The sequence below is a fragment of the Desarmillaria tabescens genome (assembly GCF_030435595.1).
Source record: "Desarmillaria tabescens strain CCBAS 213 chromosome Unknown EV420scaffold_4, whole genome shotgun sequence".
In the NCBI taxonomy this organism is placed as follows: domain Eukaryota; kingdom Fungi; phylum Basidiomycota; class Agaricomycetes; order Agaricales; family Physalacriaceae; genus Desarmillaria; species Desarmillaria tabescens.
In genome coordinates this window covers 518,163-530,570 of record NW_026848303.1, presented here as the reverse complement: position 1 = coordinate 530,570, position 12,408 = coordinate 518,163, and the positions used below count along the sequence as shown (strand labels likewise).

General features: G+C 48.3%; 6 protein-coding genes and 1 non-coding gene across 7 annotated transcripts; 2 read left to right on the top strand and 5 right to left on the bottom strand.

Annotated features, from left to right (window-relative positions):
* Nucleotides 1-1,060: 1,060 nt before the first annotated feature.
* Nucleotides 1,061-1,151, bottom strand: EV420DRAFT_t60. Its single transcript has one exon. It is a non-coding gene; the product is annotated as a tRNA-Phe (tRNA).
* Nucleotides 1,152-2,196: 1,045 nt separating this feature from the next.
* Nucleotides 2,197-2,676, bottom strand: EV420DRAFT_1474814 (uncharacterized protein; the record flags this gene model as incomplete). The annotated part of the gene is made up of 3 exons (XM_060469237.1): nt 2,197-2,389; nt 2,414-2,432; nt 2,556-2,676. 3 exons carry the CDS (start codon nt 2,674-2,676, stop codon nt 2,197-2,199), a joined length of 333 nt encoding a protein of 110 aa, XP_060336828.1.
* A 355-nt stretch (nt 2,677-3,031) lies between these two features.
* EV420DRAFT_805699 (uncharacterized protein) lies at nt 3,032-3,689 on the top strand. Its single transcript, XM_060483533.1, has 4 exons — nt 3,032-3,138; nt 3,187-3,457; nt 3,507-3,573; nt 3,636-3,689. The coding sequence occupies exons 2-4, from the start codon at nt 3,282-3,284 to the stop codon at nt 3,648-3,650; spliced, it is 258 nt and encodes an 85-aa protein (XP_060336827.1). The 5' UTR covers nt 3,032-3,138; nt 3,187-3,281; the 3' UTR covers nt 3,651-3,689.
* A 39-nt stretch (nt 3,690-3,728) lies between these two features.
* EV420DRAFT_1709658 (uncharacterized protein) lies at nt 3,729-4,964 on the bottom strand (the record flags this gene model as incomplete). Its single annotated transcript, XM_060479590.1, has 2 exons — nt 4,315-4,964; nt 3,729-4,290 (listed from the first exon to the last, which is right to left on the bottom strand). Exons 1-2 carry the CDS (start codon nt 4,740-4,742, stop codon nt 3,729-3,731), a joined length of 990 nt encoding a protein of 329 aa, XP_060336826.1. The 5' UTR covers nt 4,743-4,964.
* Nucleotides 4,965-6,449: 1,485 nt separating this feature from the next.
* Nucleotides 6,450-7,697, top strand: EV420DRAFT_805677 (uncharacterized protein). Its single transcript, XM_060483532.1, has 3 exons — nt 6,450-6,765; nt 6,815-6,889; nt 6,940-7,697. Exons 1-3 carry the CDS (start codon nt 6,584-6,586, stop codon nt 7,610-7,612), a joined length of 930 nt encoding a protein of 309 aa, XP_060336825.1. The 5' UTR covers nt 6,450-6,583; the 3' UTR covers nt 7,613-7,697.
* A 594-nt stretch (nt 7,698-8,291) lies between these two features.
* On the bottom strand, nt 8,292-9,386 carry EV420DRAFT_1709654 (uncharacterized protein; the record flags this gene model as incomplete). The annotated part of the gene is made up of 3 exons (XM_060479589.1): nt 8,292-9,075; nt 9,126-9,209; nt 9,275-9,386. 3 exons carry the CDS (start codon nt 9,384-9,386, stop codon nt 8,669-8,671), a joined length of 603 nt encoding a protein of 200 aa, XP_060336824.1. The 3' UTR covers nt 8,292-8,668.
* Nucleotides 9,387-10,279: 893 nt separating this feature from the next.
* On the bottom strand, nt 10,280-11,889 carry EV420DRAFT_1261549 (uncharacterized protein; the record flags this gene model as incomplete). The annotated part of the gene is made up of 9 exons (XM_060467073.1): nt 10,280-10,565; nt 10,618-10,658; nt 10,783-10,825; nt 10,879-10,894; nt 10,952-11,098; nt 11,202-11,402; nt 11,454-11,515; nt 11,610-11,790; nt 11,841-11,889. Coding segments are annotated over 9 exons (1,026 nt in total), but the record flags the coding sequence as incomplete, so codon positions are not given.
* Between the last annotated feature and the right edge of the window lie 519 nt (nt 11,890-12,408).

Genomic DNA, 12,408 nt, shown 5'->3' with positions numbered 1-12,408 from the left:
CATAAAACATACCATCGAGGGTGAGAGTACCAAGCCATTTCTCATACGTCGAAGCTGCCAACTCGTAACTCAGCTGGTTGACGACCCTGGAACTTTTACGTATAGCCACACTACAGTCGTATGTCTTCTTCTCGCATGCAGTATGTTTTCCGTTGCGCTGATATCACGCCCCATTGACTGGCTCGCACTCACAGCCTCGGGCTTCGCGTGAGACTCCCTTCAGCTTATACATTTCGAGTCGGGTTCGTATTAACGACGCACATCCTCTATTCAAAGCAGGAAAAAACTATGTCTATCCAGTACCACGCCTCTCTATACGACATCCCCTTATAGCGCGTACATATCAGGATGTCCAATCAGGTTCAGTCGACCATCAGTTGTTCTAACAATACCCCTGAGAACAGCACAGGAACCAACGAACTTCAATCCATCTCGAACAGTCGAACAGAACTCTTTCTATCCAATCCACCGTAGCCCTCCCGACGCTTAGACTTTCGACAAGAATAGATAGTACACTGTTCACTTGACATATTCCAAATAGTCAACGCATGAATCTGAATCACTGAGTTTGAACTGTTATCGTTATACGAGTCATGGGACAATCACATAGCGCATCCTGGCACATCTGTCTCTCATACCAAGTTCCTGGACTAACCGACGAATAACATTCCCCCCCTATTCCTACCTCGGATGCACAATAATAGTCTGGAAATCAGTTTTACGCACGTTCACTCGTAAGCTCCTGGCACATACATCTCCATGTATTTTCCGAATTCGTAGTTGACCTCGCAAATCTGGATCCTCTGTCTAAACTTGTTTGAGCCAGTACGCCGTTGCAGTTGCCTCGACTCGATGACTACTCCTGTATATTTGCGTCGTCCGAGGTCGCCCGTAAGGTCAATAATTCTAGACGCCGTTGTGGCTATGCTTACAATTGGCGAGAATCTTTCGTCGTCATCGTCGTCACTTTGGTTCCGGGTAGACGCGCATCCCGATATCCAATCTGATTAAACCGACGGTCAGTGCCAAATGGGTATATACGGTAAAAACATGGCAAAGATGGGGGCACCCAGGATTGAACTGGGGACCTCCAGAAAACCTGGTGCGTAACCAACTTCAGTCTGTCGCTCTCCCAACTGAGCTATGCCCCCATAACTAGCGGATTTTAAGTGATCTTAGTGATTTTCTTTGAGCCTCCTCCAAATGATACTACCTGCAGAGGGTTGCTGTAGCAATGTTCTCGGCCGTCCGAAGTGATACAGACTCAACGCCGCCTCAGAACTGAGGCAAAACTTTCAAGTAACCGAGTAATGATTTAAAATCAAGAACTACGTCAGGAAAGCGTCATCCGAGTCGTTCTTTGACACACCGCGTGTTCTTTTTCTCGCCGCCATGCATGAGGGCGTCACGGTGTAGCCGACGTCGCTCGATCCTCGAACCCCGGATCAGTTTCTTTGCAGTGCAGGTGGAGAGGAAGAGAGCGCCAGCCTCGTTGGCGACATCGCGAATAATTCTATTCTTCTGCTCCACGCATGAAGCTACGGCCAAACTTCTGAGACCATTCTTGGTTACCTCGCTTGTACATGACTCCAAAATCGCCTAATAGCCACCCAACGCCAGAATTTTCGTCGTCGGTGGGTGGGAGTAAAGATAGTCATCTCTCGTTGCCTTGCGGGAAGTACTCCACCCTGTCGTACTAACGTCAATAGACGTTGTATATTCTATTGGGAGCACATGATCTGGGTTCCGAAAGTTTCGAGTTAGCTCTTAAGAGTCATACTCCCCGGGATTGAAGCGAAGACCAGCATGTATTTTCCTTGAAATGGGCGCGGCAACCTGAGACCCTCTGTGTCCAAGGAACCAGGGACAGCGAAGCATGGAGCTCAGAGTAGGGTCGTTCTTTCCCGGTCCTGAATATGTAACACATCCCCAGGGCTTTCGCTCCCACGTCACTTTAAACTTTGATACGGTAAAATGAAGGATGGGTTGGAGTTTCAGAAGATCTTTATTACTTTCCACATACATATCATCTATTATTGCCCTTACGAGACTGGTGGAGCGGTACCCAACTTCCTGTGCTTGTGCACACGATCGTTTCCGCCCCGCCCACGCTGCCAAGTGCAGGATATTGTGCTTTTGAAATTAGAGCACCGAACCGCCGAGATACTAGTTCCATTTTGATATGCGAATGTGGACTCAGAGTCGAGAAAGATGGGAAACGTAGCGCGGCGTAACAGGCTGGTCGCCTTGGTAGCCGAGAGGAGAAGCCCGATTTGGTACTAACGGCTTTGCCAAATAACGCGAACGCGTATCATGAGAGTCGGCTTCTGCCGAATTGTTCTGTCCCAACTTTATGATCATCGCCGTCGCTGTTTCCTCGTCGTATTTGCTGCATTCAATCGAGAATACTCACTCACGCGTAACGCCGATTACTACAGAAACCGAGTCTGGTACATATCACCCCTTTGACAAGACAAGGCAAGGGGTGTAGCACCCGGCTCCTATCTAGCCCCTCCCAGGGAAATGTGTTGGTCCACACAATGCATGAAACTGACCCACCAGGAGGTGGATTTTGTGGGTGGTACCCTGGCATCCACCGGATACCGGTCCGATCGTTAATAAATTGTCGGCCGAAAGTCCAGGATGCCCAGGATAGAAAACCCGATCAGCCAACATTTTTTGTGAAACAAGACGCGATCATCTGTATTGGCCGAACTTGAGTCCTCCGCGCTGAGGACGACTGCAATCGAGATGAAGAAAAATTACGAAGGTCTGTTACGCTTTCATTTATTCCTGGTCGGCGATTGATACATACCAGTAATAGCGAGAGGGGATATGCGTACCGATCTTCCGAAAAAATGTAAGTATACCGCGCGGCTCCGTTTACGTCGAGCGATACAATTGAATCAAACAGGCGAAAATGGAACAACGAAAGATCGATAACAGTGTGCTGTCAAGCGAAGTAAAAGTAGTTCTGACTCTTGGGTAGATGAGCCGTGTCGCAGGGAGAGATCGAGCCAACAACGCAACACAGCCACAATCGTTCCTTCCTTTCGAACCATCATGACGCTTTCCTTCCCGGTTTCGCAATCAGATTATCGCAGTGGTGTATCCTTAGGCTGATAAGACGCGATCTTAGTACGTTTGAATCTGTAGTACTAACTTTATCTCATGGAACTTGTTTAGGCTCCGGTGGAGTGGAAGGCCATGACATCAGAGAAACTCCTACGTGGCGCGTCTTTCGTGGCCGATAGGGATGGTGTGGTTATTGGTGGATATTCATGAGCGTAATATGTGGTGCTGAGGTTTTCGTGTGTTCTATAATCTATGCTCTTTGGGTTGCTCATACTTACGCTCGTTCAGTAAACGTTGATGATGCCTGGACCCCGTCCATGAAAGTTCTTTTCTGGCTTTGTTCCCGGATCTCACTCGCTCGGAAGTTCATTCGATGTTACGAGTTGTTGCCTTGCATCCGGCTCTTCGACAGTATAACTTATCTTCTGAAGGTTTCACATGGGCGACTTCGGAGTAATCTTTATAGAAGAACTGATTATGACGTCGAATGCCATCTCAGTGAGTTGTTATTGTATGAGGAGGAAAATACAGTTCACGCCTGACATAGTATTATGACCTAGTTTGGTTTAGAATAAGCGTCGGACAATAGACTCGAACCAGTCTAGTCGGACAACGTTCGTCTGGCACATTCATGTGCTTTCGCTATTCTGTTGTCACATCGTCCAGTCCACGTCCAGGGATACCTTTGATAACCCATTAGGAGGGAGGCACGTCAAAGCTGTCATATTACTCATCTCTGATATCCGTCTATCGATTTCCTTCGCCAATAACTTTGCGTATCGGTGAATTTGCTTGGAGGCGATTTTTGTCCAATCAGCGTGACCGTATTCCGCGATACTCTTCACAACTGCCCGGTAAACGATGTCGTCATCCAGCGCAACTTCTGGTCGACGCCGCTCTGAAGCCTGCGTGTTCACCTCGTCTAAATAATCACGCAACCAGGTATGGGTACGAAAGTTTCCATCTCCTGATCGAGTCAAATATGGCACTGGCTTGAGACACCATCGACACGACGGTATGGATTGCAGGAATAATAGCTGTGAAGCTTGACCTTGTAACCACGTCATTCCTGCACCGTGCATAGGATCGAACCCCACCTGCGCGACCTTTCCACATTTTCTGTGATAATCCCGAAGACGAAAGTGCTGCAAGGCGTTCATGTGTTTAAGATCCTCGAGCTCAGCTTCTGGATGCAGAGGTGTAGCGAGCGTGTTCCTAGCCGTAGCCTCACCTAGTTACCTCCATCCGTTGGCAGCTGCGAAACAAAACACTCGCAGGGGCTGCTCCTCTATCAGGCGCGAAGTAATCGCAGCCTTGACGAATCGCTTGAAAGCATTATCCATGCAATACTTCTTCAGTGCTACTCCGACGGCCGTGAACTGCTCGATGGTCTCTATGTTGGGGGTGTCATATGGATAGCAGAAGAAAAGCATAATCCTGAATGTGTCGCTGTCCTCCTTGACTTTGAGGACTGGAAGATCGCTCCTTTCTGATGTATGAGGTTCCAATACGTGCCGGAAGAATGATGTCGGGGATTTGAGTGACAATAGCGCTTTCAGGACGAAGAAATCGACATTGTCTGCCGTACGGATGACTAAATCCGCCTCGGAGGCATTATTAAAGGGGGATTTAGTGAGGGTAATAGTGGAAGATTCGTTGGTGTCCATGGATGATGACAGATGCGTAAGAAACCAGGACGAAGCTGGCTTTATAGGTGCTTCGCGCGCACGGCTTGGACGCGTATGTTACTGACCATGCTCAGTTCTCCACAGGCGAATGAGTGCTACGATGCCGAGTTTTACTGCCGGTGCTGTCTTGCTCTTGTCAACTGCATGTATCAACCTCCGCTTCTACGCCGCTATACAACCTGCCTCGAGTTGTGACATATCTCAAAAGCTGCCTGGAAATTCTTGTTGTTAAACCATGTCTTCGCTTGAGCTTTTGGCTTGCAGGAATCTGTGTGCTATTATTGTTCAAAATGAGGGGCTTTAAGGCAAAATTTCTAGTATGTCTTAAGATATTGTAATGAACTCAGTTTTCGTTTTTTTTTCTCACGTGCACTACATTGACGGGCGAAAGCTGGAATCGCATCCCAGTCATGGTGCTAGAGTCACCATGCTTGTACGCACTGCGAAAATTCTATATGGCGCGTCTTTCGTGGTCGACATGGACAGTGCGGTGATCGGAAGGAAATCCATCCATGTAGGCCTACTCCTCTATCGTGCATGGAGTAATCACAGCCATGGCAGGAAATAATTATTCCGAAGTGAGTAATGTTGCCAACGAGGTTCCAAGTCGAGTAGTGGGAAACGTGTCATGACACAGCCACAATTGCTTCTTCCTTCGGACAACCATGACGCCCTCCTTCTTCGCTTCGCAATCAGATTGCACAGAAAAAGTTAAGCTGTGGTGAAGGGGGTTGATAAGACGTCAGCTCAGTGGAGCGTGTCTTGGCTCTTACTCTACCTGATGGAGTGGAACCGCGCCCAGGACATGACGACATCAGAAGGATTCTGATGACGCGTCTTTCTTGGACGATGTCGTTATTGGTGGATATTCATGAGCGTAATATGTGGTGCTGATCATTTCGTACGTTCTATAATCTATGCTTCCTATATTTCTTATGCTCATGCTAGCCTAGTGACTGTCAACGATGCCTCGACTGCACCCGTAAAAGGTTTCCTCTGGTTATATTCTCTCACCTCAAGAACTTCCTTCCCTTAGAAGCCCATTCGATGTTACGAGCTGTGAACTTTATGGGAAGTCTCACCCGGATGCTTGAGGAACTTCGTCTTCAGTGAGTTATTCGTTAATATGTGATATCGGTCGCCTGACGCGACGCAGGCATCATGTTCCAGTATCAGCCTTTCGATTCCATGTGTCGAAAGCTGTGTGAACACCTTGCTTGACGGTGGTGGAAGGCGACAGAAATTTTGATCAGCCTGATTTGGCGACGCGTGTCTTATGTAACACATACGAAAACGGCTTTCCCCGATCGTCCATTGGTTTGTCCTTCCCAAATCGTATTCGCTGCAGCTGCAGCTCTGGGTCGTGCTCTTCCCTGCTATTTGTTACCTTGCCTTGACTTCCACCTTCTGTGAAATTTTACGATATGAGATGTGTTCAAGTTTGATCGCTGTACAATCGAATCCTGGAGTCCAAGAAATGCTTTTCCCGCTGGAGCGTACTGCTTCTCCCCGGCTCTCTGCTCTGTCTTCCAGACCACGTCAGGACCTACCTTACTAGGTTAAAATGCTTGAAGATACCGGATTGCTTGAATTGCCTGCGTTCCTGGCCGACATCCGGCGCGCCCTTGTTCCTTTCTGGCCGCTGTCAGCCTCAAGTATCTCGTAACCAATTCGGCAATATCCCATAATAGCTATTCCTACGGATTGGTTCTCACTCACGGAACAGTTGGCTTATAAGGTAGAAAAATCGATTCCTCGTCCAACCAATTCGGCGTCTTGGAGGGCCTTTAAAACCCCGGCATGTACAGTTTGCTACCGTAATGCTCTTCCCCCACATCTCCTGGAAAACGCTCCCTGCAGACCTCCTGCACCTTTGCTCCCAACTCTCTTCCACTGTTGCTCGAGGAAACCAGCGATGGCAATGCCCGGACTGCGCCACGACGGCCTCTGGACGCGAAGACCTCAACAAGCACATGAAGATACACGCCAAAGCTGCAGAGAAGTCAGCAGCTTGTATTTTCTCCCTTCAACCGTGCTCATCGTTGAGGCAGTTATCTTGTTTGTTCCGATTGCCCGGTCGTTCTTCTACAAGAAAGCAATCTTGATGGACACAAGCTCAGACACCAGTGCGTCACTATTCTATTCATCTTTTTACACAAGTGACATGCTTTTTCAGCTCTGGGAACGAAAAGTACAAATGCAAGGACTCTCCGGATTGTATTTGGGGCGGGAGTACCCAGGACGCTCTCACCGCCCATCGGAGAAAGTACCACGGCAAGATTTCACCTTACGGAGATAGCGTTTCCAACGGGACTTCCTGCGAAAACGAACCCACGGTCGATCCCTTACCTTCATCGTGGCCATACAACTTCGACACCCCAGCTAATGATCCCACTCCTGACGAAGCGTTCATGGACAGGTCCACCGCTTCTGCGTCTAGCAATGGAGTTACCCCATCCGACGGTCCCACACAGGTCACTCCCAGGGACGAGGACAACTTCTTTTGGACTTCCCCCGCGCCAGGCTTCCAACACGGCGATTTACGCTATTCCCCAGAAGCCAAACAACTCTACCCCGCTGCCAACGCAGGACCTCTTGACGACGGTCTCAACTCTATACCGCCTCCGGGAAGAAAATTGGAGGGTTTTGGTATAGGCACGGGCCCGTTCATCAACACCGATCCCCTTCGACTGATGACAGATGCGATGGCGGGTATGAACGCGTTGAACAGGCTGGTCCCTGCCGAAGCGCCCGTTGGTCTCTGTTTCGAGGAACTGCCCATCGACACGACTTCCCACACGTTCCTTACGTCCTCATCTTGGGACGGGACAGACTTTGGAACGGTGTAGTGGACAGTTGGATGTGGATCGTTTGGATGTTCTGGATTAGGACCGAGGATCTCTGCTTCCTCGATGTGGACGTCGAAGGGTTCCTCGGGGCGCGTACCAGGATCTACCAGTGAAGGATCGATGAGCGGGGACAGTAGACTTTCAAACAATGCGAGAGGTAAGATGCGTTCATGGACCTTAACGTGGCAGATCTGTGTATGGTCACAAAAATTCTTTCCTATGTGCCGATTTGGACGACTGCTCGTTATTGTATGCTGATTTGGATCGTGTTGGTTATTTTTTTTATCTTTATTTTCCAGTGTACGCGGTATTCTACGTGCCTCGGCTCAGTTGATACCTTAATCAGTTTTTCTATAGGTTTGTTATGCATCGATTTGTCACTAGGAACATGTACTATAGTTCACGGACGGAGCCCCTTGCAGAAAATTGTATGATTCACACCAATAATCGATTGTTATGTCTTAACCCTGATAACCATTATTATCAGTCAGTAATTGCGACCGTTTGTTGTCGTGAGTGCTGTTGCTGCCAGTTGCGTTGTTGTTTCCACAAGTAATAGCGTGTACACAGTGTTAAATCTCTTTCTGAACCAACGACACATTCACTTATCTTCCTGTTATTCGAACTGTCATGTTCGCCAGCAAGTCCACTCGGCATCTAGGTCGCTGGCGCATCTTTTGCTGCTAAGCTCTTCTCGGCTAGTACTCAACTATATATGCGGGGCCTGATGCCTATTCACGATTTTACAGGCATATGCATCCAGAATGCAATAAAATACTTTCGTTCGGACCGCCTGTTGGACCTGGTGGTCTCCACCGATACGTGGATGCATAGGTCTAGAACGGAACATGGCGTTTACGTGCTGTGGTGTTCAGGAGCACGGAAAACAGTGCAGCCATGGTAGCTGAATCTGTGCATCTCGCAGAAAGAGGGAACACACTTTGTATGTCTGTGCGACGACACATACATTACGAAATACCATTAATTGTAGTCATACGAGGACATTACACAAGGACCTAGACGACGGTCTCGCATCTTGTCCAATGTCGATTGGCATCACCAGGAAGGCAGAAAGTACTTGATCTCATAGTTGATGTCTTCTTCATCTACCAGAGAAGGTAGAATCTGTTCTACCAAGGCTTGTTGGTCTGGGTCATGGATAAGAGCTTGAAGAGTCTCCGAGGCAAAAGTGAGATTGGGGACCGGACATGCTACGAAGTTTTGTTTTCTGGACAAATCTGCACGAATCACCCATAGGTGGATTAGGAGTTGAACGCTATCGCCATAGGGACCGTTCATGATGCTGCTGAGGGTTCTCAAGGTCAATTCAGAAGTGGGCGGGACACACTTCAGGGTAGCAATATTCTTCAGATGAAGATGAGGGGGAAACTGACAGAAGAACTCCGGTAGCGCGTTACGTTCATGGTGAAGATAGTAGGTAACGAACACGAACCCAATAGGAGCTGTGCAGCTTTTTGTCAGCATTTAGTCTTGGCTATTGGAATTTGCGTACCGTATGCAAGTGGTGAGCCATCTAGCTCAACTGATAGAATGTATAGTAGATCTTTTAGATCGCTGATTTTCTCCTGCAGGATACCTGTCAGCCCTAGTCGCGTTCAATGAGCAAAGTGTCGAACTGCCTTATAGGAAATGTAGTCTTACCTCTGCAAAAGCGGTCAAGGACCTCGAATTTACGTTGGTCGGCCAACTTTTGCTCGGTTTCTTGTCTGTACTTCTTCAGTTGCTCGATGTCCTCCTTCAGCTCATCAGTCATGTCCCTAAGTGCCTTGTTCTGCGTATCAGTCTCCTGTTTTAACTCGTCAAGACAGATACTCAATGAGGACAAGAAAGTTGTAGACTCGCCTCTAGCCTTTGGTGATCCTGTTTGAGATGCTGAAGACGCATGACAGAGTCGTCTTCGATGATCTTATTATAGAACTTGGGAAAGGTAGAGGGATCAAGGTCGGCCGTTAGTTCTGGAGAAGTGGGTATGCGCGAAGGAGCACAGGGAACAATCCCCAAGTCACTAGGATGGCTGGACTCCAGACAAGACATCGGCGAGCTGGTAAAACGGCGGCAGTGGTGGTAGTGGTTGAAGAGTGGTGTCTTGGATTTCTGACTGACTGACTCCGAGTCGGACCGTGATCGACATCTGCACTGGGAATTTCATAATCATTTTACTTCCCCTCGCTGCCGCTGGCTGGACGACTGATTTCGCACAATTGACCTTTTCGTGCTGATCACGCAGGTATAGAAATGTTTGGATGCAATACCCCGATAGCCACAATTTAGACACCAACAGAAAATCTCTTGCCAGGATATATTGACGGTTCCTAGGTCTTGTAGACTCTAGCTCTTCATGGGAGGCCCAGAATCCATTCAGATAACAGTTCTTGGTCTTATCGGCTCAGTGATCCGCCACTTTCCACTAGTAGTACAAGGCCGAAGCAACCTTCACATTTGTTGGGAGGAAAGGGTGGGTTATCCAGAAGGGAAATATTCTAAAACGAAAAGAAGGGCATGTCTGTCAGCGTGTTGTAGAATTACGCCGATCCTCAGAACGAAGCAGGGTCTGTACTCTGAAAAGGTAAGTACAATTGAAACAAACGGAAACAAATAGAACATTACAGTATAGCCATTTGTTTCCTAACTGCCAACTATCCGCCGCTAGGCAGTACCCATCGGCATCTTCAGACCCCCAGGAGCCAAACTCGACGTGGACGGCATATTTTCCTGAAACGGCTCCTCCTCCAACGCATACTCGCCTTCATGTTGACGTCCCACCGGATCCTCACCAAACTCATCAACCACCGACAAAACACGGAACTCCATAGTCCGTGTTCGTGTATGCTGTGAGGCGATCCCACGGCCATCGCTGACCACTGCGGCGGAATGTTGATGCTCCCAGACGCGCAGGCGGAGGAGGAATCGAGCGGTTAGTAGACCCGAAAGTCTGGGCGAGTCCTGTGAGCTTAGACAGCTGGGAGGATTAGAGGAGAACGTACGGGAGTAACAATGCGTTGAGTAGGCGCTGGAAGAATCCTGCCTGGAAAGCCCAGTGGATCGATTAAAGTTGCCTTCAAAAGGGGGTACTGTATCAGGCTTACCGGCGCGACCTGTGTATTTCGTGAGTATGACAGTGAAGGCACCGCATACATAGGCAAACTCACCGAGTTTAAAATGACAGCCGCAGTTGTGATCAACGAAACGACACTGTCGATGTGTGTTATCATCTAATTCCTAGCTTCACATAATTAGATGCCCACCTGAAATAGAAGATTCCTACAACAGAACTGCGCGTAAGAATCGCATTAGCAGGTACTGAGCAAGGATGAAAACGACCTTGCTCGAAAATCAGATATATGAAACCCCGCCGCTGTGTCTTCCAGGATCCGCCAAATTTGAACGCTTGAATGCTTCTGATCGTTATCAGTATCGCGGATGAATACTCAAACACGACCATCAGTATGGAGAGTAGTAAATTCGCTGGGGTAAAAGGTTTAGTGGTATCCATTGAGAGCAAGGGACGTCAGTACCACTGAAGATAAACAGTGAACGGAAATAGGGGAGGTGCGAGTAGGGAACGTACAGAGGATTAGTCGAAGAACCAACACATCTGAGTCCTGGAAGATGCATCTATCGCTTCCAATCTTAGCATATATGTATGGTGCCGATAGTAAATGCCGACCGACAATGTCGAGTATAATACACGCCAGGCCAATGGCAACAAGGTAAATCAGAATAATCCTGTTCCTAGCGCAGATAGCGTATGTGCGCCCAGTGAAAGTCACTGTAGCATATAAACTAAACAAGGTTTAGCCACGAGAATTGCACCACGTACCAATCACGGCAGCTCGCCCAAAGACGCTAAGCGCCCCAATGATTTTGTACCAAGTGTCGCAACTAAAATGTCGTCATGAATCAGATAGACTGTCACGCCTGTTTCCTCTCCCAAAGTAGAACTTGCTAAAATTCCCAAAGTGAGAAAAGAACAAACGCCGGAAAAAAGGAAAATACCCTAGCGCCTAATTTCTTAGCTATAGCCAAGAGATAGAGGACGTTCGCAAGGAGAGCGTAACGACAACATATATATAGAACAGTCGACAATCTGAACTTTGAGCTCCAGACGTATTTGACCTCCGTTGGGAAGGTCAAAGCGTAGTCATAGAAGATGAGGGCTACAGCGCCCTTAGTTTGAGGCAAGAAAAGCACGAAAGAACCACCGTACCAATGCTGGAGTACTGGATCCGAAACTGAAGGAAACTGGAGCCGGAGTCAATGTTAATGAAATCCAGAGTCAGTGTCCGAGCCGGACGTACTGAGTAGTGGCAGCTTGAGTCGCCATGATGAAGAAAAAGGAAGACGAGGGGGGCGCGACTTTTATACAGCTAAATTTGAGCGTGAGTAAGCTGTCTGTACGGCTGTCGAAGAAATACCCGAAGGCTGAGGTTCGAAGAACCCGCTAATGTGATGAACTCCCGGTTGCGGCTTCTTTGACAAAGGTCCGCAAAGCACGGCAACACCTGGCGATGGAGATCCTACACAACGAGGAACATATCCGTGAAGATAGCAGGGAGGAGGAGGAAAAGATACCACCGAGGACATAGAAAGGACCTGTCATCGCAAAGCCTGGATGAGATTGAGCGGCCTAGGGGATGCCATTCTCTTCTAGACATCGACACGGTGCAAGGCGTTTTGGGGTAGGTAAAGCCATCAGAATAAATATAGAACTCGCGCACGTTCCCTTTGCACGGTAAACCATTCGCCGGACATTGATCGTGCGCGTAAAATAGAAA

Excerpts from the sequence above, each read along its gene's own strand:
- EV420DRAFT_805699 (XM_060483533.1), top strand. The coding sequence starts at position 3,282 with ATGAGCGTAATATGTGGTGCTGAGGTTTTCGTGTGTTCTATAATCTAT. Across the intron at positions 3,458-3,506 it reads AAGTTCATTCGATGTTACGA|GTTTCACATGGGCGACTTCG; the intron begins GTTGTTGCCTTG and ends TATCTTCTGAAG.
- EV420DRAFT_805677 (XM_060483532.1), top strand. The coding sequence starts at position 6,584 with ATGCTCTTCCCCCACATCTCCTGGAAAACGCTCCCTGCAGACCTCCTG. Across the intron at positions 6,766-6,814 it reads CACGCCAAAGCTGCAGAGAA|TTATCTTGTTTGTTCCGATT; the intron begins GTCAGCAGCTTG and ends TCGTTGAGGCAG. Across the intron at positions 6,890-6,939 it reads GGACACAAGCTCAGACACCA|CTCTGGGAACGAAAAGTACA; the intron begins GTGCGTCACTAT and ends ATGCTTTTTCAG.